The sequence below is a fragment of the Lynx canadensis genome, chromosome D3 (genome assembly GCF_007474595.2).
Source record: "Lynx canadensis isolate LIC74 chromosome D3, mLynCan4.pri.v2, whole genome shotgun sequence".
Classification (NCBI taxonomy): Eukaryota; Metazoa; Chordata; class Mammalia; order Carnivora; family Felidae; genus Lynx; species Lynx canadensis.
Window position 1 is genome coordinate 74,123,347 of NC_044314.2, and position 26,984 is coordinate 74,150,330.

The following is a 26,984-nucleotide window of genomic DNA, read 5'->3' on the forward strand; positions in this document are numbered from 1 at the left end:
ACATTCACATACCTAGTAAAGGCCATGTAAGTACACAGTGAGAAGGCGAGTGTCTTCAAGCCAGAAAGAGAGCCCTCACCAGGAACTGAATCTTCCAGTACCTCAATCTCAGACCTTCCAGCCTCTAGTGACAAATAAGTGTCTGTTTTTCAAGCCCCTCAGCCTATGGTATTTTGTTATGGCAACCCAAGCAGACTGAGACAGTCAGGGACTCAGAAAGATCAAGGGTCCGTATTTGAAAATTAATGACAAAGAATGAGAAGAAGTATAGGGATACACCTCTTAGAGCGGACAGCATGTGAAGCCAGTCCCATCCCATATCATCAAGTGACATATGAACACTCTCGGTGGAGGAGAGCTCACTAATCATGTGGACAAAATGATACACTTCATGATGTCAGGCAGCATCATTCCCAGCCACTAATGTTTGCCCAGTGGGTTTAATCAAGGCTGACCTGGCTACTGCTGCCACCTAGTGGCTGATTTGCCAAGAGCAGAAACCAACTAGGAGCCCTAGCATAGCACCATTCCCTGGGGAACCAAGCCAGCCACCTGGTGACAGGTTGGTTCCATTGCACTCCTTCCATCATGGAAGGGGCACAAATTCTGGATATGTATTTGCCTTTCCTGCCTGTAATGCTTCTTCCAGTAACACCATCTTTGGACTCTTGGGATGCCTTAAATACCACCATAGCATTCCCCCACAGCAGGGTCTAATCAAAGAATGTATTCGACCACAAAAGAAATGTATGGAATTAACTGGTCGTATCTCATACCCCATCACCCAGAAGCTGCTGGCCTATTTAAAAGTGGAGTGGCTTACTGAAGACTCAGTTATGGCACAAGTTAACCATGAAATAGGGGCTTCTGTCTTATAGGATGCAGTTTATGCTTTGAATCAGAAACACTTATACGATGCAGTCTCTCCCCAGAGCCAGGATACACAAGTCTGGGAATCAAGGGATAGACCTGAGAGTGGCTTCTTTTACAATTAATCCTAATAATTCACTCAGGGAATGTTTTCTTCCTGTGTTGGCAGCTTTGAGCTCTGCTGCTTTGGAAAATGAGTTCCCAAGAAGATAATCTTTCCACAAGGGCACACTACAATGGTTCTATTGAACTGAAACCAACAGATAGAGAAAGGGGCTACTCTACTGGTGGGGCAGATTCATCCAGATTACTAAGGAGAGATCAGATTGGTGCTACACAGTGGGGGCAGGGGAGCCTTGTCTACCAAAGCACTAAGCATCTTAGTGCTTCTTAATACTCAGAGCCTTTAAGAATGAGGGTTTAGATCTCCCCCTTAACCACCAGGTGAGGATCCATGACCAGCTGAGGTCCTAAGGAAAAGAGAAATATCGAATTGGTAGAGGAATAAAAGCCATAGATATCAACTATGGCCTCATGACTAGGATCATCAGACTTAGCAAATAATATAGATGGATTTCAGGTAAACAACAAATAAGCTTTTTAGTATAAGTATATCCTATGCAATATTTGGGACATACCTATACTAAAAACTATTCATTGTTTCAGCACCTGTATTTTATCTGGCAACTCTATTCATGGCCAATAAAAAAAACTTGCACTTTTTTTTGCTTGTTATATGTATATATGCATTTGTATTTATTAACTATTTTCTCTTTTCTGCTTCTTATTATCATTTTACATACAAGTTGTTGGAGGTTAGCAGAATATTCAGTGGAATTGTGATTGACTTTGAGGAGAAATTAATATAAGTGGCTATGGTACAATGACTCTTGGGAGCGCATGCCTCCTCATTTGGGAGAGCGAGGGCATAGAGATAGGTGCATCTATTGGATAGAAAGTTGTCTTGCCAGCTGGTGCAAAGCTAGACTTTGCCAATAGAGGGTGCTGGAGGGATACTGCAAGGCCATACCAACAAAAGGGCACCTCACTCATTTTCCTTCCTTTTTATTGAGTACAGATGTCAGTGGGCAGGTGTGTCAAAGGCCCAGTTTCACCTCAGCAGCCCTGACTGACCAGCTCCAACACCTTCAGGGCCTCTCACACCTCTCACACCTTCAGGGCCAGGGTGGGCCACTTCTGCACACTAGCCCTTGCCCAGGCCCTCTGGCAAGATTCTGGTTTGCATTGCCTGAGACCAGCTGATGTCGCACAGCCTCCCCACTCAGACTACACCTTTTCCTTTCTGAAATATTCATGCATCCATTCATTCATCCATTCAGTCAAGTCTTTAATGATCATTTACTGCCAAGCAGTGTTCTAATAAACACTGTGTATGAGTCTTTATATAAACATATGCTGTCTTTTCTCTTGGGTATATCCTTAGGGGTGGAATGACTGGGTATATGGTAGATGTAGTTGGCTGCTTAACTTTTTAAGCAACCACCAAACTGTTTTCCAAAGCGAATGTACAATTATACATGAACAGCGTAGAAACAGAAGTGGACATAGAAATGAACACAACAAAGTCCTTGCCTTACATTTAAAAAAGGGAGAGATCATAAACAAACACACTTATACACATAAATGATAACAAGTCATGTTAAGCTGTGATGAGAAATTTGAATGTGTTTCCAAATTTAAAAGAAAAGGTTTATACCATACATATTATTTAGCTACATTTTTTTCACTCAACATTATGTTCTTGAAATCTAGCCATAATAATAATATCTAGTTTATGCATCCTAATTGCTGAATAGTCCATCTTATAAAGGTAACACTATACATATGTATACCTGTTTACATAAGCATATATATATTTTTACAAATGTATATACCTTTTCGGGGTGCTAAATAATAAAGTCTTTATTATTATACAAACTAGGGCAATATGAGGCATAATTCTCCAGGTTGCATGACTGGAGTCTGGAAAAACTGTCACAGGCATCACCAGATAAATAGATAGATATAGATATAGATATATAGATATATAGATATATAGATATAGATATGACATATATATCATATACATATATACGTATATGTCACTATATACATGTATATTTATATATATCACTATACACATAAATACCATTTTATACATATATATCACTATACACACATATATATCACTATACACCTAAACACCATTTTATACATATATATCACTATACACACATATATATCACTATACACATATATATCATTATGCACATAGGTATATATACTATACTGGTATATGATATATACTATATTCATGGTATATACTAGGCATTTAGGTTTCCAATTTTTTGCTGCTACAAATAATGCAGCAATTAGCAAATAATGCTGTTCCAAATACACCCAGAGGTGGGGCTACTGAGTAAAAAGGAAAGCATATTTTTCACTTTTCCTGCTCCCTGTTGTGACTGCACTAATTCACATGCCCACCAGCAGTGTGGGGGTCCTACTTCCCACCAGAAGACATTACCAAGTGTTTTCCTTTTTTACCCCCATGTTCTTACAGCAACCCTCCCTTATAGCTCTGAGATAATGCAGGCAAAATCCCACTTGTGTGCCAGATGCCAGGTAAGGCTCTCACTGCAAAACGTCTTGAATCTCCCTCTTCAGAATGAGCAAAGGAGACAGACTCATTCACCCTTGTTTTCTCCAAGCACACCTAATGCAGTGCTTCACACACAGTAGGGTTCTTTTCCAGTTCTGCCACTAATCTAATAAACTCCCCAAGATTCAGTTTCCCAGCCCATGTTACTAAACTGTCACTACACCCAGTGGTTTGCTGGTAAATGTTAAACAACCCACTCAGCGAGTATATGTTGGCAGGGTGGAGGGGGAAGCCCTAATTGTAGCATTTGCCAATTTCCATGGTGTAACTACTCCCTCCATGGTTGATTTCGAGCTACTAAGAGACTTCACCGAACACAGAAGAAATGTGTTCAATCAATAATTCTCGTGAGCTGGTGCAAGCAGTCTCCAACACACCACTGACTAACTGCGGAGGCCTGGTCCTTCTTTCTCTGGTCTGGACCAGCAATAGTCAGCTCCCTGTGCTTCTGAATGACTAGACAGCGACACCCGGTGGCAGAGCCAAGCAAATCCCAGATCACATAGAGAAGTGTCTAGAGGGTGGGAAAAGAAATGGGAAACCCCATCCCCACCTCACCCCTACCTCCCAAAGGTTTCTCCCCTCTGTCTTATTCATTCCTGGGGTCCACCATCTCCAGAAAAGATTCAGTGCCTGGGAAGCACCAGGATGGTGTCTTCCTCCCTGTTGGGCAGAAGTGGCTCCCAGGGTTGGAATAAGAAGTGAACTTCTATGACAGTAAATTCCCACGTCATGCCAGCAGGTCACCACTGCAGACCACCCACCAGTCTACACCCGACAGAGAATTACCAGAACAGCGTATAAACCCAAAGCAGTCACCACGGCATCCCTAGCACAAGAGTCACCGAGCTAACATATATGGCCGCATTTGTTCATGATGAGTCTTCCCTCCTGGGACCTGGAATTTGGCCCCATACCCCAACGCTTTCTTTGATCCAAGACTACCCTCTGTTTGATGTGTAACCCTTGGCTCCCAGATCTCAGAGCCTTATATCCCCACCTGTAGTAGGACAGGTGGAGAAATGAGGGTAGCCTCTGGAATAGAAAAACATTACACTTAACTCTTGGCCACCCCAATCCCCAACAGACTGCTGACCGCTAAAGGTTTATCTTTGAGGCTCCTGGGTGGCTCAGTCAGTTAAGCATCTGACTTTGGCTCAGGTCATTGAGCTCACGGTTCATGGATTCGAGCCCCCACATCAGGCTCTGTGCTAACAGCTAGGAGCCTGGAGCTGTTTCAGATTCTGTGTCTCTTGCTTTCTCTGCCCCACCCCTCTCAAAAATAAACATCAATCAATCAATCAATTTACCTTTGAATCCTTTCAATAGTGTATTCTTCTAGAATGCTTCTGCTTAGTCCAGGAGTCCATTTTTTCCAGATCCCTTGGAGGGGCAATGTGGAGAAAAAGTATTAATTCAAACATAAATCCCTGGCTGCTATTTCTACACACCCGCTCTGGCTGTATCCCCAAGCAAATGTCTCCCCACCCCAGGAGCTACTCCTGAAGACTTGCCCACCCCACCCCATGCCCTCTGCAATGATGAACCACTTCTAGGGACCAGCTCTGGCCAACACCCATTTCTCTCCCTCTAGAGGCTGCATATCTCTGCAAAGCCCTCTTGGTAAGGGTCTGAATCTCAGCCTCGTATGGAGTCCCTCTCCTAAGCCCTTAGTTTATTTATTGTCCAGCCTCATTTCGCCTAGAGGTAGTGGGTAGTACATTAGTGCACCTCTCAGCACCTTCTTTTACCCTTTTGATGAGTTAACTCTTTATAGTAAATGTTTCCTGATCAAACTCGGCCCAAATTGACACAACATGGCATCAAAAGATGGCCTGAAAGCAGGGTGATTTCCAAACTGTTGCTATCATTGGATCTAAAAGCCAAAACCAAAATAAAAAACACCTTCTTCCAGAGGGAAGTGGGAGATGGGAAAGGGGAGGTACCATGAGGGAATTAGTTCAGGGTATATAGATACACCTCACTCACCTGTGACCCCATACAGTCAGATAAAACCTAAAGGGACCTGGGCATGGCGTGGGGGCGTGGGAAAAATTATTAACGCAAACATAACATAACCCCCCCCCCCGGTACAGGTAGAAATCAATTACCATTAGCTAAAATAAGAAACCCACTCCAAAGGAAATAAGACTGATCATTTGGGGGTAGTCTTATCAAAAACTTCTTGAGAAAACTGCCTTCCTGGGGGATACAGTTCAATATTTTGCATCTGGCTTTCCCAAAACTTCTGGGCTCACCCCCCTCCATTCCATCCCATGTCCTCTGAGTTCTAACAGGTGAGACCTCCAGGCATTGGGTCCTGTACAATGCAAACAGCCACAGGGGAACACCTGAAGGCAACTGTGATGACCAAACAACCCAACTGTGATCAATCCGAACTGGGGTTAAACCAGGGGGGACATTTCAGCCAGTGAGAACACAGGACAGCCAATGTGGGGAGGGAACGAAGAATGGATGTAGGTTCCCTCTCCGATGAGCAGCATCAAGTACAAGATCTCCCATGATTCGTGAGATTTAATCGCAGGACAGCTAAGTTAGAGCAGCCTGTCCAGAGGTGTATAAAAGAAATCAGAAATTTCTGAAGATGGCGGAGCAGCATGCAAGTTTCTTTTGCATCTTGTGTCCATGAAATACAGACAGATCAACACTAAACCAGCCTGCACACCTAAAAAACTGATTTGAGGATTAACAACACAACAATCTGCACAACCTGAACCAGAGAACTCAGCAGGTATGTGGCACAGAGACGTGAACTGGGGAAAAGAGAAGCTGTGGAGGGCAGGGAGCTGTTTTTGCTTGCAGAGAGAGGACAGAGACTGGGGACGGGCGGGGGGAAGTACAGGAAAAGCACCCCCCCAAAAAACAGAAGCTGGAGAGAAAATAGAAAAGTGGAAACAGCCACAAGGACTGAACTAAAAAGGGAGAAAGGAGAAAGGAGAGGGTTTAAATTCCATTAAGACTATAAACAGGGGGAGCACAGAGTCTGAAACTCCGCAGCTCGATACCTGGCGGTGCTCTGGTGGGAAGGGCGAATCCCCAGGAGCAGAGTGAAGTCCAGGCAGTCCTGGGGCCACACAGGAGAGGCGGTTCCCCTGATGGAAGGACATTTGGTAGAGGCTGTGCCCAGTCCCAGCAGACCCCAGAGAACAACCACATTCGCTGGTGCTGGAACAAGGTCGTTAAGAGTGAAGCCTGGTGCCAGATGCATGTTGTGATTTTCCACAATCCCTGAAGGGCTGCTGCTGCATGATCACATGAACTTTTTCTGGGGCGGGCTGGCACCCAGCCACAGTTTATGGGCATCAGCAACAGCACGGTCCCGCGGAACGTTCCTGGGTGGGGCCAGCACCCGGCCATTGCTCTGTGAGACCCTCTCCCAGAGGGTCTGAGTGGGTCAAAGCCGCAGTCCCTCAGAAGCAAGGGGTCAGGAAACACAGCCGCATCTGAGATAAAATGCAGGAGGGAGGTGCTACCTGGTAAACTGACGGCTTGGTCGCAGTGTAAATGCAGGGAGTGGACGGACCGGGGACAAAGGAAGGGTGCGTGACTGCCGATCAGGGAGAACAGAGTTCTAATACTAGAGACTGGGGGGTAGATGGGTGACGCCATTTTTGCCCCTCCGTCGAATGCACATACACACACACAAGCGCCACAATAATCCACCCCAGCAAGCTAAGCAGCACCATCTAGTGGAGAATGGAGCCATTACACTAAGCCCCGAACAACTGGGCCAACCTTGCTCTTCAGGAACACAAGTCTCTCCACCTGCTTAGTTTATAGACTATAAAGTGTTTCATAGTTTGACACCTAGGGGAAGACAATGTGATTTCAATGGTATTTCAGTCTGTTCGCTGGTCCATCTATTCAATTTTCTTTCTTTTTTCTTTTTCATTTCTTTTCTTTTTCTTGAATAGGGAAAGAGAAAAAATGTATTTTTATTTTCAATTTTTATTAAAAATATTTTTTATTTTTTTCTACAATACTTTTACTTTTTTGTAAATTTTTCAAATTCTGTTTTACTTCCATCATTTCATTTTATTCTATTTCATTGTATTCATTTTCACAGGAAGTTCATGACCACTAAACTACCCTGCAAGAAATTTTAAGGGGGACTCTCTGAGGGAGAAAAGACAAGGAAACAAAAAAAGACCAAAAGCAATAAAGACTAGAAAGGACCAGAGAACACCACCAGAAACTCCAAATCTAAAAGAAACATAATGGCAATAAACTCATATCTTACAGTACTCACTCTAAACGTCAATGGATTAATGCTCCAGTCAAAAGACATAGGCTAACAGAATGGATAAGAAAACAAGATCCATCTATATGCTGTTTACAAGAGACCCACTTTAGACCTAAAGACACCTTCAGATTGAAAGTAAGGGGATGGAGAACCATCTATCATGCTAATGGTGGACAAAAGAAAGCCAGAATAGCCATACTTATATCAGACAATCCAGGCTTTAAATTAAAGACTGTAACAAGAGATGAAGAAGGGCATTATATCATAATTAAGGGGTCTATCCACCAAGAAGATCTAACAATTGTAAACATTTATGCTCCAAATGTGAAGGCGCTGAAATATATAAATCAATTAATCACAAACATAAACTCATTGATAATAATACCATAATAGTAAGGGACTTCAACACCCCACTTACAACAATGGACAGATCATCTAAACAGAAAATCAACAAGGAAACAATGGCTTTGAATGACACACTGGACCAGATGGACTTACCAGAAATATTCAGAACATTTCATCCTAAAGCAGCAGAATATACATTCTTCTCCAGTACACATGGAACGTTCTCCAGTATAGATCACATACTGGTACATAAATCAGCCCTCAACAAATGCAAAAAGATTGAGATCATACCGTGCAGATTTTCAGACCACAACGCTCTGAAACTAGAAGTCAGCCACAAGAAAAAATGTGGAAAGATAACAAATACTTGGAGACTAAAGACCATCCTACTGAGGAATGAATGGGCTAACCAAGAAGTTAAAGCGGAAATTAAAAAGTACATAGAAGCCAATGAAAATGATAACATCACAGCCCAAAACCTCTGGAACTCTGCAAAGGCAGTCATAAGAGGGACGTATATAGCAATCCAGGCCTTCCTAAAGAAGACAGAAAGATCACAGATACACAACCTAACCTTACACCTTAAAGAGCTGGAAAAAGAACAGCAAATAAAACCCCAAACCAGCAGAAGACAGGAAATAATTGAGGTTAGAGCAAAAATCAATGCTATTGAAACAAACAAAAAAAAGAACAGTAGAATAGATCAATGAAACCAGAAGCTTGTTCTTTGAAAGAATTAACAACATTAATAAACCCCTAGCCGGTTTGATCAAAAAGAAAAAGGAAAGGACCCAAATAAATAAAACCAAGAATGAAAGAGGACAGATCACAAGCAACACAGCAGAAATAAAAACAATAATAAGAGAATATTATGAGCAATTATATGCCAATAAAATGGGAAATCTGGAAGAAATGGACAACTTCCTAGAAACATATACACTACCAAAACGGAAACAGGAAGAAATAGAAAAGTTGAACAGACCCATAACCAGTAAAGAAATTAAATTACTAGTCAAAAATCTCCCAAAACACAAGAGTCCAGGGCCAGATGGCTTTCCAGGGGAATTCTACCAAACGTTTAAGGAAGAGTTAACACCTATTCTCTTGAGGCTGTTCCAAAAATAGAAATGGAAGGAAAACTTCCAAACTCTTTCTATGAAGCCAGCATTACCTTGATTCCAAAACCAGACAAAGACGCCACTAAAAAGGAGAACTATAGACCAATTTCCCTGATGTACAAGGATGCAAAAATCCTCAACAAGATACTAGCCAGCCGGATCCAACAATACATTAAAAAAAATTATTCACCACGACCAAGTGGGATTTATACCTGGGACGTAGGGCTGGTTCAATATCCGCAAAACTATCAGTGTGATTCATCACATGAATAAAAGAAAGACAAGAACCACATGATCCTCTCAATAGATGCAGAGGAAGCATTTGACAAAATACAGCATCCTTTCTTGATAAAAACCCTCAAGAAAGTAGGGACAGAAGGATCATACCTGGAGATCATAAAAACCATATAAGAACGACCCAACGCTAATATCATTCTCAATGGGGAAAAACTGAGAGCTTTCCCCCTAAGGTCAGGAACAAGACAGGGATGTCCACTCCTGCCACTGCTATTCAACATAGTATTGGAAGCCTTAATCCCAGCAATCAGACAACACAAAGAAATAAAGTCATCCAAATCGGCAAGGAGGAAGTCAAACTTTCACTCCTTGCAGACGACATGATGCTCTATGTGGAAAACCCAAAAGATTACACCAAAAAACTGCTAGAACTGATTCGTGAATTCAGCAAAGTGGCAGGATATAAAATCAATGCACAGAAATCGGTTGCATTCCTAAACATCAACAATGAAGCAACAGAAAGAGAAATCAAGGAATCGATCCCATTTACAATTGCACCAGAAACCATAACATACCTAGGAATAAATCTAACCAAAGAGGTGAAAAATCTATACACTGAAAACTATAGAAAGCTTATGAAAATATTGAAGAAGACACAAAAAAATGGAAAAAGATTCCATGCTCCTGGATAGGAAGAACAAATATTATTAAAATGTCAATACTACCCAAAGCAATCTTCATATTCAATGCAATATCTATCAAAATAACACAAGCATTCTTCACAGAGCTAGAACAAACAATCCTAAAATTTGTTTGGAACCAGAAAAGACCCCAAATAGCCAAAGCAATCTTGAAAAAGAAAACCAAAGCAGGAGGCATCACAATCCCAGATTTTAAGCTGTATTACAAACCATAATCATCAAGACAGTATGGTACTGGCACAAAAACAGACACTCAAATCAATGGAACAGAATAGAGAACCCAGAAATGGACCCACAAATGTATGGCCAACTAGTCTTTGACAAAGCAGGAAAGAATATCCAAGGGAATAAAGGCAGTCTCTTCAGCAAGTGGTGCTGGGAAAACTGGATAGCGACGCGCAGAAAAATGAACCTGGACCTTTCTTACACCATACACAAAAATAAACTCAAAATGGATGAAAGACCTCAATGTAAGACAGGAAGCCCTCAAAATCCTTGAGGAGAAAGCAGGCAAAAACTTCTTTGACTTTGGCCCCAGCGACTACTTACTCAACACGTCTCCAGAGGCAAGGGAAGCAAAAGCAAAAATGAACTATTGGAACCTCATCAAAATAAAAAGCTTCTGCATAGCAAAGGAAACAATCATCAAAACTAAAAGGCAACCAACAGAATGGGAGAAGATGTTTGCAAATGACATATCAGATAAAGGGTTAGTATCCAAAATCTATAGAGAATTTATCAAACTCAACAGAAAAAACAAATAATCCAGTGAAGAAATGGGAAAAATACATGAATAGACACTTCTCCAAAGAAGACATCCAGATGGCCAAATGACACATGAAAAGATGCTCAACATCGCTCATCATCAGGGAAATACAAACCAAAACCACAATGCGATACCACCTCACACCCGTCAGAATGGCTAACATTAACAACTCAGGCAACAACAGATGTTGGTGAGGATGTGGAGAAAGAGGATCTCTTTTGCATTGTTGGTGGGAATGCAAACTCGTGCAGCCACTCTGGAAAATAGTATGGAGGTTGCTCAAAAAAGTAAAAATAGAACTACGCTATGACCCAGCAATTGCACTACAAGGTATTTATCCAAGGGATACAGGTATGCTTTCAAAGGGGCACATGCACCCCAATGTTTATGGCAACATTATCAACAATAGCCGAAGTATGGAAAGAGCCCAAATGTCCATCAATGGATGAATGGATAAAGAAGATGTGGTATATATATACAATGAAGTATTATTTGGCAATCAAAAAGAATGAAATCTTGCCATTTGCAACTACGTGGATGGAACTGGAGGCTATTATGCTAAGCGAAATTAGTCAGAGAAAGACAAATATCATATGACTTTACTCATATGAGGACTTTAGCATACAGAACAGATGAACATAAGGGAAGGGAAGAAAAAATAATATAAAAACAGGGAGGGGGACAAAACAGAAGAGACTCTTAAATATGAAGAACAAACAGAGGGTTACTGGAGGGCTGTGAGAGGGGGGTGGGCTAAATGGATAAGGGGCACTAAGGAATCTACTCCTGAAATCATTGTTGCACTATATGCCAAGTAACTTGGATGTAAATTTTTTTTAGAGAAATTTAAAAATTTTTAAAAAAGAAATTTCTGATGCACCCAGTAGCTGTGACAACTTGGGACCATATATAAACACTCTTGCAAATGCCTCAGGCCTATAGCTCTAGTTAAGGACGATGAGGTAGGTATGTGTGCAAGAGCCCACACAGGCTGTATTGCATGTGAAAAAAGAGGGCATCAATTTTCCTCTACCCTTGCCCCTACCAGAGGCTTCATATGATGAGGCCAAGGCCAGATGTTCACCTTTCTCTCTTTAAATATTTCCCTGTCTCCAGGTTGCATGGATGGAGGAAATCATTCTGTCATCTCTCCACACCCCTAATGATGTCTCTGAATGTAGAACTTCTGACTTCGGGGAGTGTCATGTTTTTCAAAAATGATTATCCCTAGATCAGTTTTAGGGCTTTTCATATGGGAAATCTCAAGTAAGGTGAGAAGGCAGAAGAGGTTTGGCCTGCAATAATTAAAACCAACATTCTAGGACAAACTACCACCAAGGAGGTTGGATCTTTTTTTTTTCTAAATGATCCTTCATGAATAAAATAATAACTAGAGTCCGTGGACTGGATGTCCAATTAAACTAAACACAGCATAGGATGCAGCTCAGGAGTACAAGACCATAGCTTTGGACTGACCACAAAGACAATAGGCTTCTCAACCTTTGGGTCACAAATTCAGGTAGTTTGGTCTGACAAACAATAGAGAGAGGGCTGGGGTGGTAGGACACCTGCAATTAAGTCAATCCCAGTGGATGCCTTCTCTGCTAGAATAAAATGGGTGGGAATAATTGGTTCTCGACCATTAAGATGATCCCCTACTTCTCTGTGGAATGGGGAAAAAAAGGATTTGGAATCATAGGAACCCCAACAGAGGAGGCATATGGATGTGCTACATCCTTTGACGTACTACATCCACTTCACCAGGGACGCCTGGGTGGCTCAGTTAGGCATACGACTCCTGGTTTCCACTCAGGTTGGTGATTTCAAGTCCCATGTTGGGCACTGTACTGGGAGCATGAAGCCTGCTTGGGATTCTCTCTCCCTTCCCCCTCTCTCTGCCCTTCCCCACTCTCTCTCTCTAAATAAATAAATAAACTTAAAAAAAAATCAATTCACTTCACGAATATAATCTAATGACCAGAAATCACTGTGCTACTGTGATTTATCACTGGAGGGTGCCAGAGACTACTAAATCTAATCTAGACTCAAAGTTTCTATATAAAATTTGCCCACTAGGTGGGGTGAATGCTGGAAGAACACAGGCACCTCAAACAAGGTTGTTTCCCATGTGCCCCTGTCCCCCAACAGGGTGGAAAGAATGAATCCAATCCTAAGAGAATCCTGCTTTAGTATCTACCTAGATTATGAGTACCCTTTTACGACAAAAGAGTTAGGAAAATTAAAATTCAAGGTAACAAGAGTTTTTACTCTACAAATTAATGTGTGGCCAGAAAAAAAAAAAAAAAATCTTTTTTTTTTTTTTTTAATTAAGAAAGGAGGTAAGAGGTTTGATTCACTGGGGCATCGATCCTCAAGTCTTTTCTGCAGTAGAAGTTGTGTAAGCATTCAGCTGGGCATTTATTTCCAGAGGTTCAAAAACCATCTGGGGAGAGGGAGAGTTCCACTTTTGTTTTGTTTTGTTGAATTTTTTGTTTATTTATTTTATTTAAGAGTTTAACTTTTGAAATGGCAACATGAAGAGCTGCACAGATCCACTCTGCAGGAAAACTGGTAAATTTTTAAATTTATATATATATATATACATATATATATATATGTATATATATATAATTTTTTATTTATACTTATTATATATATTCTTAAAATATACATAAATTTTAAGAAATAATATATATTTTTATACATAAACATTTAAAGTCTATATATACATATATGTGTATATATACGTCTTTATATATATGTTTACATATTTATATTTATAGTCTCTGGAAACAGACCTGAGGGCATACAGCTAATGAAATATTTATTCAAAAACTAAGGGTTGATGGGGGGTGGGAGGGAGGGGGAGAGTGGATGATGGGCATTGAGGAGGGCACCTGTTGGGATGAGCACTGGGTGTTGTATGGAAACCAATTTGACAATGTATTTCATATTAAAAAAATTTTTTTAACAAATAAATAAAATATCTTTGGAAATAAAAAAAAGAGAAATATTTATTCAAGAACATCTACTAAAACCTGGCAAAAGAAGTGAGAGTCTGTAGCATTTCGATCATAACCTGTTCCCTTCCCCTCCAGCTCCCAGCCCAATGTGATTAGAAACACCATTCCTGGCAAGTGCAGCCAAGAAACACAGGGCACCCTCCTCAACCACCTCCAACTTAACAGTTATAGTATCTTCCAGAGAAGGGCAGTCCATCAGCATTTTTCACCCCCCAGCCCCAGCTACCTACTGCAGATACTAAATTCCAGGGAGAGATTGGGGGCTCTGTCCCGCTCAGCATTCACTGTGACAGACGCTCTACCTTGGAGAAGACACATTGAAATACTGGGATACACATCACCCTTGCTGAAGCTTACTCATAAAGTGGACATTGCAGCAAGCCAAGAAGATCAAAGGCCCCTGGATGAGTGTCCAGTTCCTAAAGCAGAGTTGTCACTCAGAGAGAAGCCACCACAGACCCTGCCCCAGGCTCAGAGCTAAGACTGAGATTTTGCTCAGGGGGAAAAGCAGGACAAAACAAAGATCTCTGAAGCCCTTCCCAAGTGAACTGGCTTTATTTGCAACAGAGTAGGAGGAAGCTCAAACCTAAAGGCACTCTCAAAACAACAGACCTGTGGCAAAATGCAATTAAGAGAAGACTGTTAACTTCACTAGAGAGATAAACTAGACCATAAGCCAGCTAATTTACCAGGGAAAATCAGGAAAAAGAGACAACTAAGAAGAGCCCTCCTGGGGTCAGAACAAATCTCAAACACTGACCTCAAAAACTATCCTGGCAAATGAACCTAAATTTAATTGGATCAGTCTGTGAAGCAATGTATGCCCCACGGCATTGTTGAAAATGACAAAGCAATCAGCTGCGATGAGTGAAGCTTATCAGATGGGCCTGGTTGGGGAAAGAGGTTCTAGCCTGGGCAATTAGACAAGGGGAAAAAAAAAAAAGGCATCCAGATTGAAAGGAAAGAAGTAAAAACTATCTCTATTCACAGATGATGTGACCTCATATATAGTAAATCCTAAGAAATCCACAAAAACACTACTAGAGCTAATTTACAAGTTCAGCAAAATTGCAGTATATAAGATCAATATACAAAAATCAGTTATGAGATGTTAGGTACAAAGTTTCAATTATTCAGGATGAATAAATTCTGGAGATCTAATGTATAGCATGATAGCTATAGTATACTATATTGTATACTTAAAATTTGCTAAGAAAACAAATGTTCTCACCACACACACACACACACACACACACACAATTACAACTATGTGAGGTGATGGATATGCTAATTAGCTTGATTGTAGTTATCATTTCACAATGTATACATGTATCAAAACATCATATTGGGGCGCCTGGGTGGTGCAGTCGGTTAAGCGTCGGACTTCAGCCAGGTCACGATCTCGCGGTCCGTGAGTTCGAGCCCCGCGTCGGGCTCTGGGCTGATGGCTCAGAGCCTGGAGCCTGTTTCCGATTCTGTGTCTCCCTCTCTCTCTGCCCCTCCCCCGTTCATGCTCTGTCTCTCTCTGTCCCAAAAATAAATAAACGTTGAAAAAAAAAAATTTAAAAAAAAAAAAAAAAAAAAAAAAAAACATCATATTGTATGCCATAAATATATGCAACTTTTATTTGTCAATTATACTGCAATAAGGCTGGAAAAACTCAATTGTATTTCTACACACTAGCAATGAACAATCCAAAAGCGAAAGTAAAAAAATAATTCCATTTACAATAAGATCAAAATGAATACATACTTAGGAATATATTTAACAAATGTAGTGGAAAATTTTACACTCTGAAAACCACTATACAGTGTGGAAAGAAATTAAAGAAGACCTAAATAAATAGAGCTATATCCTATGTGCATGGATGAGATGCTATTGATAACATGACAATGCTCTCCAAAATCTACAGATTCAACTCAATCCTTTTAAGAACCCCATCTGGCTTCTTTGTAGAAATTAGAAAGCTGATCCTAAAAATAATATGAAAACTCAAATGACCCAAAATAGTCAAACAATCTTAAAAGAAACCAAGGTTGAAAGACTCACAATTCCCTATTTTAAAACCTATTTACAAAGCAATAATGATAGGGTTTTGGGAGGGGGGGGGGGTGAAGGTTTCAGAGCCAATGGTCAAGAAAGAATTCTGAAATACATCTTTGGTGCAAAAAGGTGATTTTATTAAAGCACAGGGACAGGACACGTAGGCAGAAAGAGCTGCACTGGGGTTGTGAAGAGGGGTATATACTATGGAGTTGCGGGAGATAAGTCAAGAGGAAATTTTTTAAAGGGATTTCCGTATGCTAAAAATGACTTACAGGTTACAGGACCTAGCTGTTGTCAAGCTAAGGTTGTTTTTCCTTCTAGCAAAACATTATCAAGAGTGTAAGGAGTTCCTGGAGATTAGGCTATTGATAAGACTGCCCTTTTCTTATAATTTTAGTAAGATATTTGCAAACTGAGAGACTCTATCAGTTTAACCATTTGTTTTCTGTCCTTTCCTTTGTTCTTGGGCAGCCAGAAGTGCCTGAGGAATATCACACATATCCCACCTGGGGTGGGGGAGCAGGTTTGTTTGCAGGGTGACAGATTGCCTTACAATCCCTCATCAATAATAATCAAGACAATGTGGTGGTAACAGAGAGATACATATATAGATCAGTGGAACATAATTAAGAGTCTAGAAATAAAACCACATTTCAATGGTCAGTTGATTTTTGGTAAGGGTGCCAAGACCATTCAATGGGGAAAGAATAGTCTTCTCAACAAATGGTGATGGGAAAACTATATCCACATGTAAAAGAATTACATTGGACCCCTACCTCACCCCATTTACAAAAATTAATTCAAAATAGATCAAAAGTCTAGATGTAAGAGGTAAAACTATAACACTCTTAAAAGAAAACATATGGGTAAATCTTTATGACTTTGGATTAGGCAAATGATCTCTCAGATATAATACCAAAAGCACGAACAACAAATAAAAACAATACATAAACTGGAATTCATCAAAATTAAAAACTTCTGTGCTTCAGAGATACCATCAAGAAAATGAAAAGACAAGTCACAGAATGGGAAAAATATTCACAAATCATATATTTGACAAGGGACTTGTGTCCAGAATACATAGAGAACTCTTACAACTCAACAATAAAAAGGCATCCCAACTAAAAAAAATGTACAAAAGACCCAAATAGACATTTCTCCATGAAAGATATACAAATAGCCAATAACCAAATGAAAATATGTTCAACATGATTAGTCATTTAATTTATATTAGATTAAAACTGCAATGAGATACTACTTCAAACATATTTGGATGGCTATAATCAAAAAGGTAAATAATAAAAGTGCTGGTGAGGATGCGGAGTAATCAGAACCCTCATATGTCACTGGTGGGAACAACCCTGATGCAGCAACACAGGAAAACAGTCTGGCATTCCCTCAGAAAGCAAAACACAGAGTTATGATATGACCCAGCAATTCCACTCCTAGGCATATACCAAAGAGAAAGGAAACCATGTGTCTACACAGAAACATATACGTGTATGTTCAAAACAGTATTAGTTATAATAGCCCAAAGTTATGAATTTTAGAATATTTTATCAATTTTAGAACATTTTCACAAACTTGAAAACATTCTACTAAGTATAAAAAAGCCAGACACCAAAGGCTACATATTGTATGGTTCTATTTACATGAAATGTCTAGAATGTGCAAATCTAGATCTGGGATGGAATGGGTGAATTAGTGAAGATGGGGTAACAGCTAAAGTGTATGGGGTTTCTTTCTGGGATGATTAAAATGTTCTAAAATTGATTGTAGTTATATTTGCACAACTCTGTGAGTTGTGAGTATACAAAAAACAACCAAATTGAACACTTTAAATATTTGGAATGTATGATATGTGAATTGTATCTCAATAAATCTGGGTACTTTTTTTAAGGAAAGGATATTCTGGCCAATATATAGTAGTAGGAACCAGATTTACTCCCCTGCATGAAACAATGGGGAAAAAATGAAGCAAAATACATGAAAAAATGGTTGTTGAATCACTGGACATCAGGCAATGAAAGAAGGAATGAGAAACAAACAAGGTGAGCCCTGCAATTGCCCCCAGATTACTCTCTGGAGAGAGTTTCCAGGCTGAGTGGGGAGAATACAGGCAGACCCCAGTGGTCCTCCTGAGTTAAAGAGATATAAAGATGCTCCAGGATCCAAAGCAGCTGGAGTTCATAGGGCAGAGTGTCAGAAAAGAGAGTCCTGAACAGAAGAAAATTTGGCAAATCTTCAGAGGGTCACCCTCAAGTATTCAACTAAGTGGTGATCAGTGTAAGCCTTTGAGGAAACTACCTGAGGCCAAGGAAAACCTACCAAAAACAATTAGAGAGACCAATACCCAGAGAAAATTCAGGGCTGAAAATAATGCCTGTTCTCACCAGTGAGCATGAAAAACCTCAGAATTATAAAGCTTGGGTGGAGTACTCAGAAGAGTTTGCCTGAGTAGCAGGGAATTAGCCTTAACACTCCTGTGATCTCACCTGGAAAAAAAAAAAATCTCAAGAGCAAGTCTGGAATTGATTAAGCTGTTTCCAAGTAATTTAACCACACACCAGAACAAAACTCAATAATGTTTGTAGGAGTACAAAAATATCTAGCACCCAACAAAATACAATTCACAATGTCTGGCATTCGACCACAAATGACCGGGCATGCAAAGAAGAGGAAAAACATGATCCATAATCAGGGGAAAATCAACTAATCAAAACTGACCCAGAATTGACATAGATAATAAATGAATAGACAAGGACATTACAGCAATTTTTTTTAAGTTTATTTATTTATTTTGAGAGAAAGAAAGAGCGTGAGCAGGCAAGGGGCAGAGAAAGAGGGAGAGAGAATCCCAAGCAGGCTCCACACACCACAGAGCCCAACTCAGAGCTTGAACCCACAAACTGAGATCATGACCTGAGCCGAAGTCGAACCCTTAACCAACTGAGCCACCCAGGTGTCCCCACAGCAGCTGTTATAATGCCATTTTACACGTGCAAGAAGCTTCAGGAAAGATCAAATATGTTAGGTAAATATATGCAAAAGTTTTTTTATAACTAAAGTTCAAGAACTACATCTGTGATGAAAATGAGATCAATGATAGATTAGAAATTACAGAAGAAAAGAATTGAAATTTGGAATTGAATTTGGATTGAAAAATAAACAGAACCTCAGTAACATGGGGGATAACTTCAAGTGATGTCATATGCATGTCCTTGGAGCCTCTGAAAGAGAAGGGAGGCATTTGAAAAAAATGGCAGAAAGTTTTCTTAATTTGATGAAAACTATATGCCAACACATGTAAGAAATTCAACAAACATAATCACAAAAACATAAAGAAAACCCTAACAAGGCACATCTTAATCATCACATTTCTTAAACCAACTCCTTTAAGAGAAAATCTTAAAAGTGGCCAGAGGAAAAAATACACATTATGTACAGAGAAACAAAGATAAGGATGACAGCAAATTTCTCATCAAAATTAATGAATCTAGAAGATGGTAGAGCAAGATCTTAAAAGCACTGAAAGAAAAAAGTATCCTCCTGGAATTCACTTAGTAAAAATATCTTTCAAAAAGATGGCTAAGTAAAGATTTTTCAGACATATAAAAGCTGAAAGAATGTATCACCAGCAGACTTGCACACAAGAGATGTTACAGGAAATCACTCGAGCAAAAGAAAAAGGACACAAGCTGGAAGTCTGGATCTACACAAAGGAATGAAGAGTGCCAGAAATGGTAATGGTGTGAGTAAATATAAAGATTTTTAAATTATTATTTAAATCTCTTTTAAGGATAACAAACCATTTTAAAAAGAAATAAGATGTATAATTTAAAATTTATAACAAATAGAAAGTACAATGTATGACAATATCACAAAGACTGGAGAGGAGAAATGGAAGCATACAACTGTAAAGTTCTTATATATGAGGTGAAATAATATCACTTGGGTTAAGTTAAAGATACATATTATAAGCTCTAAAACAACCACTGAAATAACATAACTAGAGCACCTGGGTGGCTCAGTCGGTTGAGCATCCAATTTTGGCTCAGGTCATGATCTCGTGGTTCATGAGTTCAAGCCCCACATCGGGCTCACTGCTGTCAGCCTGTCAGCACAGGCTTTGGATCCTCTGTCCTCTTCTCTCTGCCCCTCCTCTGCCTGCGCTCTCCCCCCAAAAATAAATAAATACTTAAAAAAAAAAAACTTGCGCTTAGTTTTTATAGCAGACTCTAGGGAAAGTGTCATGGATGGATACAGTTCTGAAGATCTTTTAATATATATGTGCAAATAATATGAATAATCATTTTATAGAACTGTTCAAAGAAATAGAAGGCAATGAATTTAATGAAGTTGTGCTTTTGCCAATGCTCATTGGGTAAGTCTTGAAAACCTCACAATTACTGTAATGTCAACTGCAATTCAAGATTTCCTTGAAATAAAAGGAATGCTTGTTAAATATCCAATAATCAAAGACAAAAACCAGCAGTCTGTACTCATCCTTTCACTAACGTGTACTATGTATGAACTGGCCAAATTTGAATAGTCAAAGGAGGGAAAAACTTATTTGTAATATAGCTGGCCAAGTATAAAAATTTATGTTGAAATTGGAACTTGACGACGCAGATCAGTAATAATGATCTTATGCATTCTCCTAACATGACTCAATATGTCAAAGATTTTAATTGTCAACTGGCTATTCTGTAATTGGCAGCAAAAACTACAAGAAAAATTTGAAGAATGCTTTGTGTTACTGATCAGTTTAGAAATGTTTTTCAAACTATGTAATGCCTCTTTGAATTCATTGTTAATAACATTGCGTTGACAACAGAGCTAGTGAATTAACTTGGACAGTTGTAGTTTTGAAAAGGATATGCTTTTGCTTCCAAGTCAAATAAATTCTCACAAAAAGATGAAACAGTTTGTAAGTTAATGACAAACTGTTTGAAATTTGGGTACTTAGTTCAGTTACTGGAAAACTTTTAAGTATATGTAGAACAACTTGGTATGTGAATTTACTTTTTCAAAGGTAAATTTTCTTAAACCTAGGGACACCTGGGTGACTCAGTCAGTTAAGCATCCAACTCTTGATTTTGGCTCAGGTCATGATCTCACAGTTCATTAGATCAAGCCCCAAGTTGGGCTCTGCACTGACAGCATGGAACCTGCTTGGGATTCTCTGTCTCCCTCTCTGCACCTCCCTGCTCTCAGAAATAAATAAATAAACAGTTTAAAATTTTTATTAAATCTAAATATAGATCAAGTACTTCTGGTGAAAAGTTAGCATGTGAACTGAGATGTGCTATAAGTGTAAAATATATACCAGATTTTGAAGACTTAATGTGGAAAAAAGAATATAAAATATCTCAACCATGTTGACATTAATTACATTGAAATGGTAATATTTTGAATATAATGGGTTAAACAAAATATATTATTTAAACTAATTTCACCTGTTTCTTTTACTTTTTTTTAATGTGGCTACTAGAAAATTTAAAATTATATATGGGACACAGCCAAGGAAACAATCAACAATATGAAAAAGCAGCCTAAGGAATGGCAAAAAATATTTACAAACTCAATACAGGCAGACCTCATTTTATTGCACTCCAGTTTCTTGCACACTTTTTTTACAAGGTGAAGGTTGTGGAAACTCTGAGTTGAACAAGTCCATTAACACCATTTTTCCAACAGTATTTGTGCACTTCATGTCTCTGTGCCACATTTTGGTAATTCTCACAATATTTCAAACTTTCTCATTATTATTATATTTGTTATGGTGATGTGTGATTATGATTATGACTTGCTGAAAGCTCAGATGATGGTTAGCATTATTTAGCCAGAAGTATTTTTTATTAAGTTATGTGCATTTTTTTAGATATAATGCTATTGCATACTTAATAGACTACAATATGCTGTAAACATAACTTTTATATGCACTGGGAAACCAAACCATTCATTTGACTCACTTTATTGCAATTTTCACTTTATTGCAGTTGTCTGGAACTGAACCTCAAGATCTCCAAAGGTATACCTATATCTGATAAGGGATTAATATCCAAAATACATAAGGAACCCATACAACTCAATATCACAAAAACAACCAGTTAAATGGTGGGCAAAGACCCTGAATAGAGACTTTTCCAAAGAAGACATACAAATGACCAACAGGCATATGAAAAGATGCTCAACATCATTCATCATCAAGTAAATATAAATCAAAACCACAATGAGATATCACCTCACACTTGGTAGGATAGCTATTATCAAAAAGACAAGAGATAACAAATACTGGCAAAGATGTAGAGAAAAGGGAAGAAATATTAGTGAGAATGTAAATTGGCACAGCCTCTATGGAAAAGAGCATAGAGGTTCCTCAAAACATTAAAAAAGACTATTACATGATTCAGCAATCCCACTTCTGGGTATTATCCAAAGGAAATAAAGTCACTATCTCAAAGAGATACCTGCACCCCCATGTTCACTGCAGCGTTATACAGTAGCCAAGATATGGAAGCAACCTAAGCATCCAGGGGCAGATGAACGAGTAAAGAAAATGTGATATATATGGACATAATGGAATATTATTCAGCCTCACAAAAGAAGAAAATCTTGCCATTTGCAATAGCATGGATAAACCTGGAAGACATTATGCTGAGAGAAATAAACTAGGCACAGAAAGACATTATATGATCTAACCTATACGTGAAATCTAAAAAAATAACAATAATAAAAGTCAAACTCACAGAGACAGAATGGTGGTTACCAGAAGCGAGGGTGGGCCTGGGGGGAAAGGGGAGATACTAATCAAAGGGTACAAATTTGCAGTTATAAAATGAATAAATTCAAGAGACCTAGTGTATGACATGGTGACTACAGTCAATTATAATGTACTGCATACTTGAAATTTGCTAACAGAGTAGATCTCAAGTGTTCTTACCACACACACACACACACACACGAAATGGTAATGATGGGAAGTGATTGATATGTTAGATTATGGTAATTTGTCAAAACATCACCTACATCTTAAATACACACAATTTTTATTTGTCAATCATACCTTAATAAAGCTGGAAAAAAATTAAATAACATCTGTGATTCATAGTATATTTCTTTTGAACAGCACTGAACTAGGATTACAGAATTCTGCTCAGGAGGCCGTGATCATAGACCTCTAAATGGCTACCAGCCAGTATAAGCAACCACCCCCCCCCCCAGCCAGCCCCCCATCCTTGTGGTCATAAATTCAACTTGCCTATTGTGAGAATCAAATGAGTTAACATGTGCAAAGTGCAAAGAAGGAAATCTAGCAAGAACTATTATGTTAGCTATTATTATTGTTACTAGTATTTTTTGTTGTTAGTATTATTAACCAAAATTTCAAAAAGTACAATTTAGCAGAAAAACATCTTTGGCAGAAACATCAAGGAGAGTAACGCTTGGCCCAGACTAAAAATGCTCACATCACCAGCGAAAGATCAAATTGCAAAAACCTGGGGCCCCTCTGAAATCAGTTGGCCCAAGTAGGACCCTGACTAGGGTGAGGCGAGTGAGGCATTTTCCTTGGTGCAAAATTTAAGGGGGCATCGAAAAAGTCAGGACTCGAGAAATAATATCCTAATGTAATTGTTTTACTAAATCCAAATTAACGCAAAAATAAAGACAATGGCAGTATCACGGGCTTCTCACTTTGCTGCAGGCCGCAAGGATGGCTCAGAAAGATGCACAGCGACTGATCCTGCCCCTGTTAACTCACGCTTGGCCCAGTCCAGCCCAACTCGAAGTCTAAGTTCCAGAAGTGCAGCGCACCCAGGGGAATGGGGGGGTGGGGGGTGGGGGTGTTGTACCTGGTAGAGCAGTGAGGAAAGGCTTTTCGTTTTCTCACTAAATAGACCAACCCCTAAGGAAGGCGGAATCCCCAACCTGGGAGGGTGGGGGGAGGGGGGAGGAGGGGACTTGGCCCCGCTGGGCCGCGAGGCCTGCAGGTAACTCCCAGGCTGCCCCGCGGCCCTTCCCGTGACGCACTACGGTGGCGGAGCCACAGCCAAAGCCAAAACCGAAGCCAAAGTGAGAGCCGTTGCCGCCTCCTCTGATAGCCCACACTACTCACCTGGCCCAGAAGCGCCACCATGAGCTTTTCGTGGTATGGCGACATCTCTAGCTGGAATGCTTTGGGCTTCGGTGTCACTAGCGCCCTAGACATCCTGGTGATGGTTTTGTACTTCCTGTTGGTCCTGGGCATCGGGCTGTGGGTACGTCGGGGCCCGGAGGGGAAGGCGGGGCCCTGGACCCCAGGCTGGGTTTGACCCACTCCCTGCCAGTCACCTGGTCCCCGACCTTGCATCCCGCCCCAGTATCCTGCCCCAGCCTATGCACAGTCCTTGTTGGCCGGTGGAGACCTCTCCACTCTCCGTTTCTACCTACTTCCTACCCTCCAGCCAAAGGTAAATAAATGCAAATCCTCAGTAATGGAGCCATATTGATTAATCGCACGTGTCCCCCACCACCCCACCACCCAAATAAATGAGCAGGCTCAAATCCCTCCCCCGTGCTCGCCGCCTGGAACCTGAGAGGTGTTTGATAAGCAGGCGCTGTTAAGATCATGATGATGATGGTGATAATAATGACAGCTATCTCTGATTAGGCCTTTAAGTGACAGGTCTGCTGTGAGTGCTTCAAGTTCATGTCCTCACAACCCTGCTGTGAATAACATACTGTGATTCCCACTAATTCCCCAGTTGAGGAAACCGAGGCTCAAAGAATTTAAGTAACCAGGGAACGATTGGGTCCAGATTTGAACCTAGAGCTGTCTGATCTGACTCATGATCTTAATCCCTTTGCCTTGCTAGCAAAATCTCAAAGGTCACTAGTAACTTAGGGCTCTAAGTGTTCTCTTTAAATCTGAATAAAAAGCTTATTTCTTCGTACAAGCTTCTTTTAAGAGGGTGGAGACCATGTCTCCTTTATTGCGTAAGCACTCAAAAAGGTGTCTTTTAACCATGCTACCCTGGGACAGGCCTGCATTCCAGGGAAAGATCAGATGGGTATGACAGCTTTGGTTGGTGTCATGGTGTCACCCCTCCGATAAGTTGTTAACCATCAGAAGCCTCTGCCTGGCCTGCTTCACCAAGCAGGAGTATCTGGTGACTGCCACCATTCACTAAACCAATGGGAGAGTTTTCATTCTGGGTGGCCCTCACCCAGCTGAAGCTTTCATGCCCATGTGACCTTCACTTTGGGACACTTCACCAGGTTATGAGCAGGATCTTACTGTGCAGAATCTTACTGTGCCTTTCAAAATACAATCACTGGACACTCTTTTTGAGGGCTTACACTAAGTCACTATGCTGCTAGTAAGCAGATATAGTAATGGAGACATGGTCTCCATCCTATTAAGAGAATTTTGTACCAGAAGAGAAAATATAGGCCCTTTATTCCAAACATAAAGGAGAAATCTGGGGTGTTTATCCAGATCATTCAAACTGAAGATTTTTTTTTAATTGGCCTCAGTTATGAGAAACATCCTTCTAAGTACCCAAAGACACAGGGTCTCTGAATAATGAGTACTTATTTTTGGATCCTTCTTCTAGTGCTCTCATTGAATTGGGAAGCCCCCACCCAGTTTTGTCCCAGACTCAGTTGGGGCCTAAGTCTGGCCAAGGTCAGAGGACTGGTAAGCCATCTGGTCATTTCCTAAAGAAACCTGCTGTTCCTTCTGTTCTGGGAGCCATAAAACATACATAGTTATCCAGAATGCTCTGATCTTTTCCCTTCTTTGTATTATCTTTCCATTTGTTCTTTTGGATAATCTTATATTGTTTTTAATTAGGAAAATATTAACATGCTCATTGTGAGAGCAAAAAGATGCATAAATAAAGAATAAGTTACTATTCTTCCCCCATCCATTCCCATCCCTCTGAGATAACCATGGGTCATGTATCCCTCCCCTTTCTCAGTGCTTATCCAAACATGCAGACACACGTAGAATTTTGTGTTTTGTCTTTATAGAAGATGTGATCATATCATACACATTACTCTGCAGCCTGCCTTTTCCCCCACTTACTATATGTGGAGAGAATCCTTTAGGTCAATGGATAGAGATACAGCTTATGTTGTTATTAACTGCCTAGTAGTCCCACAAATAGATACTATCCAGCTCTTCCCTACTAATCTACACTTAGATGTTGCCAGGTATTGGTTTTGATGCCAGGTATTGTTGTGTTGGTACTTTTCATCTGTGTAGCATGGATTCCCAAAATTGGAAGTGCTGGGTCAGAAGTATACATTTATTTGAAATTTTAGTAGATATTACTAAATGCTAATCTCCAGAGCTTGTTGAGATTTACATTTTTCACAAGCAGGATATGATCATGCTCTTTCCCCCAAGACTTGCTCATTACTGTGTGTGTGTGTGTGTGTGTGTGTGTGTGTGTGTGTGTGTGTTGCCAGCCTGATGGGTGGACAGTGGTAAGTCTTTGTAGCTTTAATTTGTACTTCCTAGACTCCTAGTGAGGTTGAGCATCTTTTTATTTGCCATTTTTTATCTGTGTTGTTTGCTTTTATCAACTTCTTTGTCATTTGACTTGCTCATCTGCTTTCCCCAAGCTGTCATTTGTCCAAACCAGTGTTTACTACTGATATTTGGGACCAGATAATTCATTGTGGGTATCTGTCCTGTGCATAATAGGATGCTTAGAAGTATCCTTGACGCCTGCCCATTCATAACCAAAAATGTAACCAGACACTGCCAAATATCCCCTGAGTGGTTGGGGAAAAAAATCATCTCTGGTTGAGAGCCACTGGTCTAAACTATTAATGGTGTCTTTCTGTCATTTGAGTTTTTGTTCACCTTGAAGAAGTCAACTATCTCCCTTTGCATCTTCTAGATTTCCTGCTTTTCTTAGGAAAGTTTTCTCCCATTCCAAATTTGTACAAATATTAT

General features: G+C 40.0%; 1 protein-coding gene across 1 annotated transcript in view; it reads left to right on the top strand.

Moving 5' to 3' along the window:
- Window positions 1-24,237: 24,237 nt before the first annotated feature.
- The window catches only part of LOC115528059 (sodium/glucose cotransporter 1-like), a 57,713-nt gene continuing 54,966 nt past the window's right edge, over window positions 24,238-26,984 (top strand). The window contains exon 1 of the mRNA XM_030335836.1: window positions 24,238-24,294. Within this exon, the coding sequence (XP_030191696.1) occupies window positions 24,253-24,294 (42 nt within the window). The 5' untranslated portion in view covers window positions 24,238-24,252. The remainder of the gene's footprint in view (window positions 24,295-26,984) is intronic.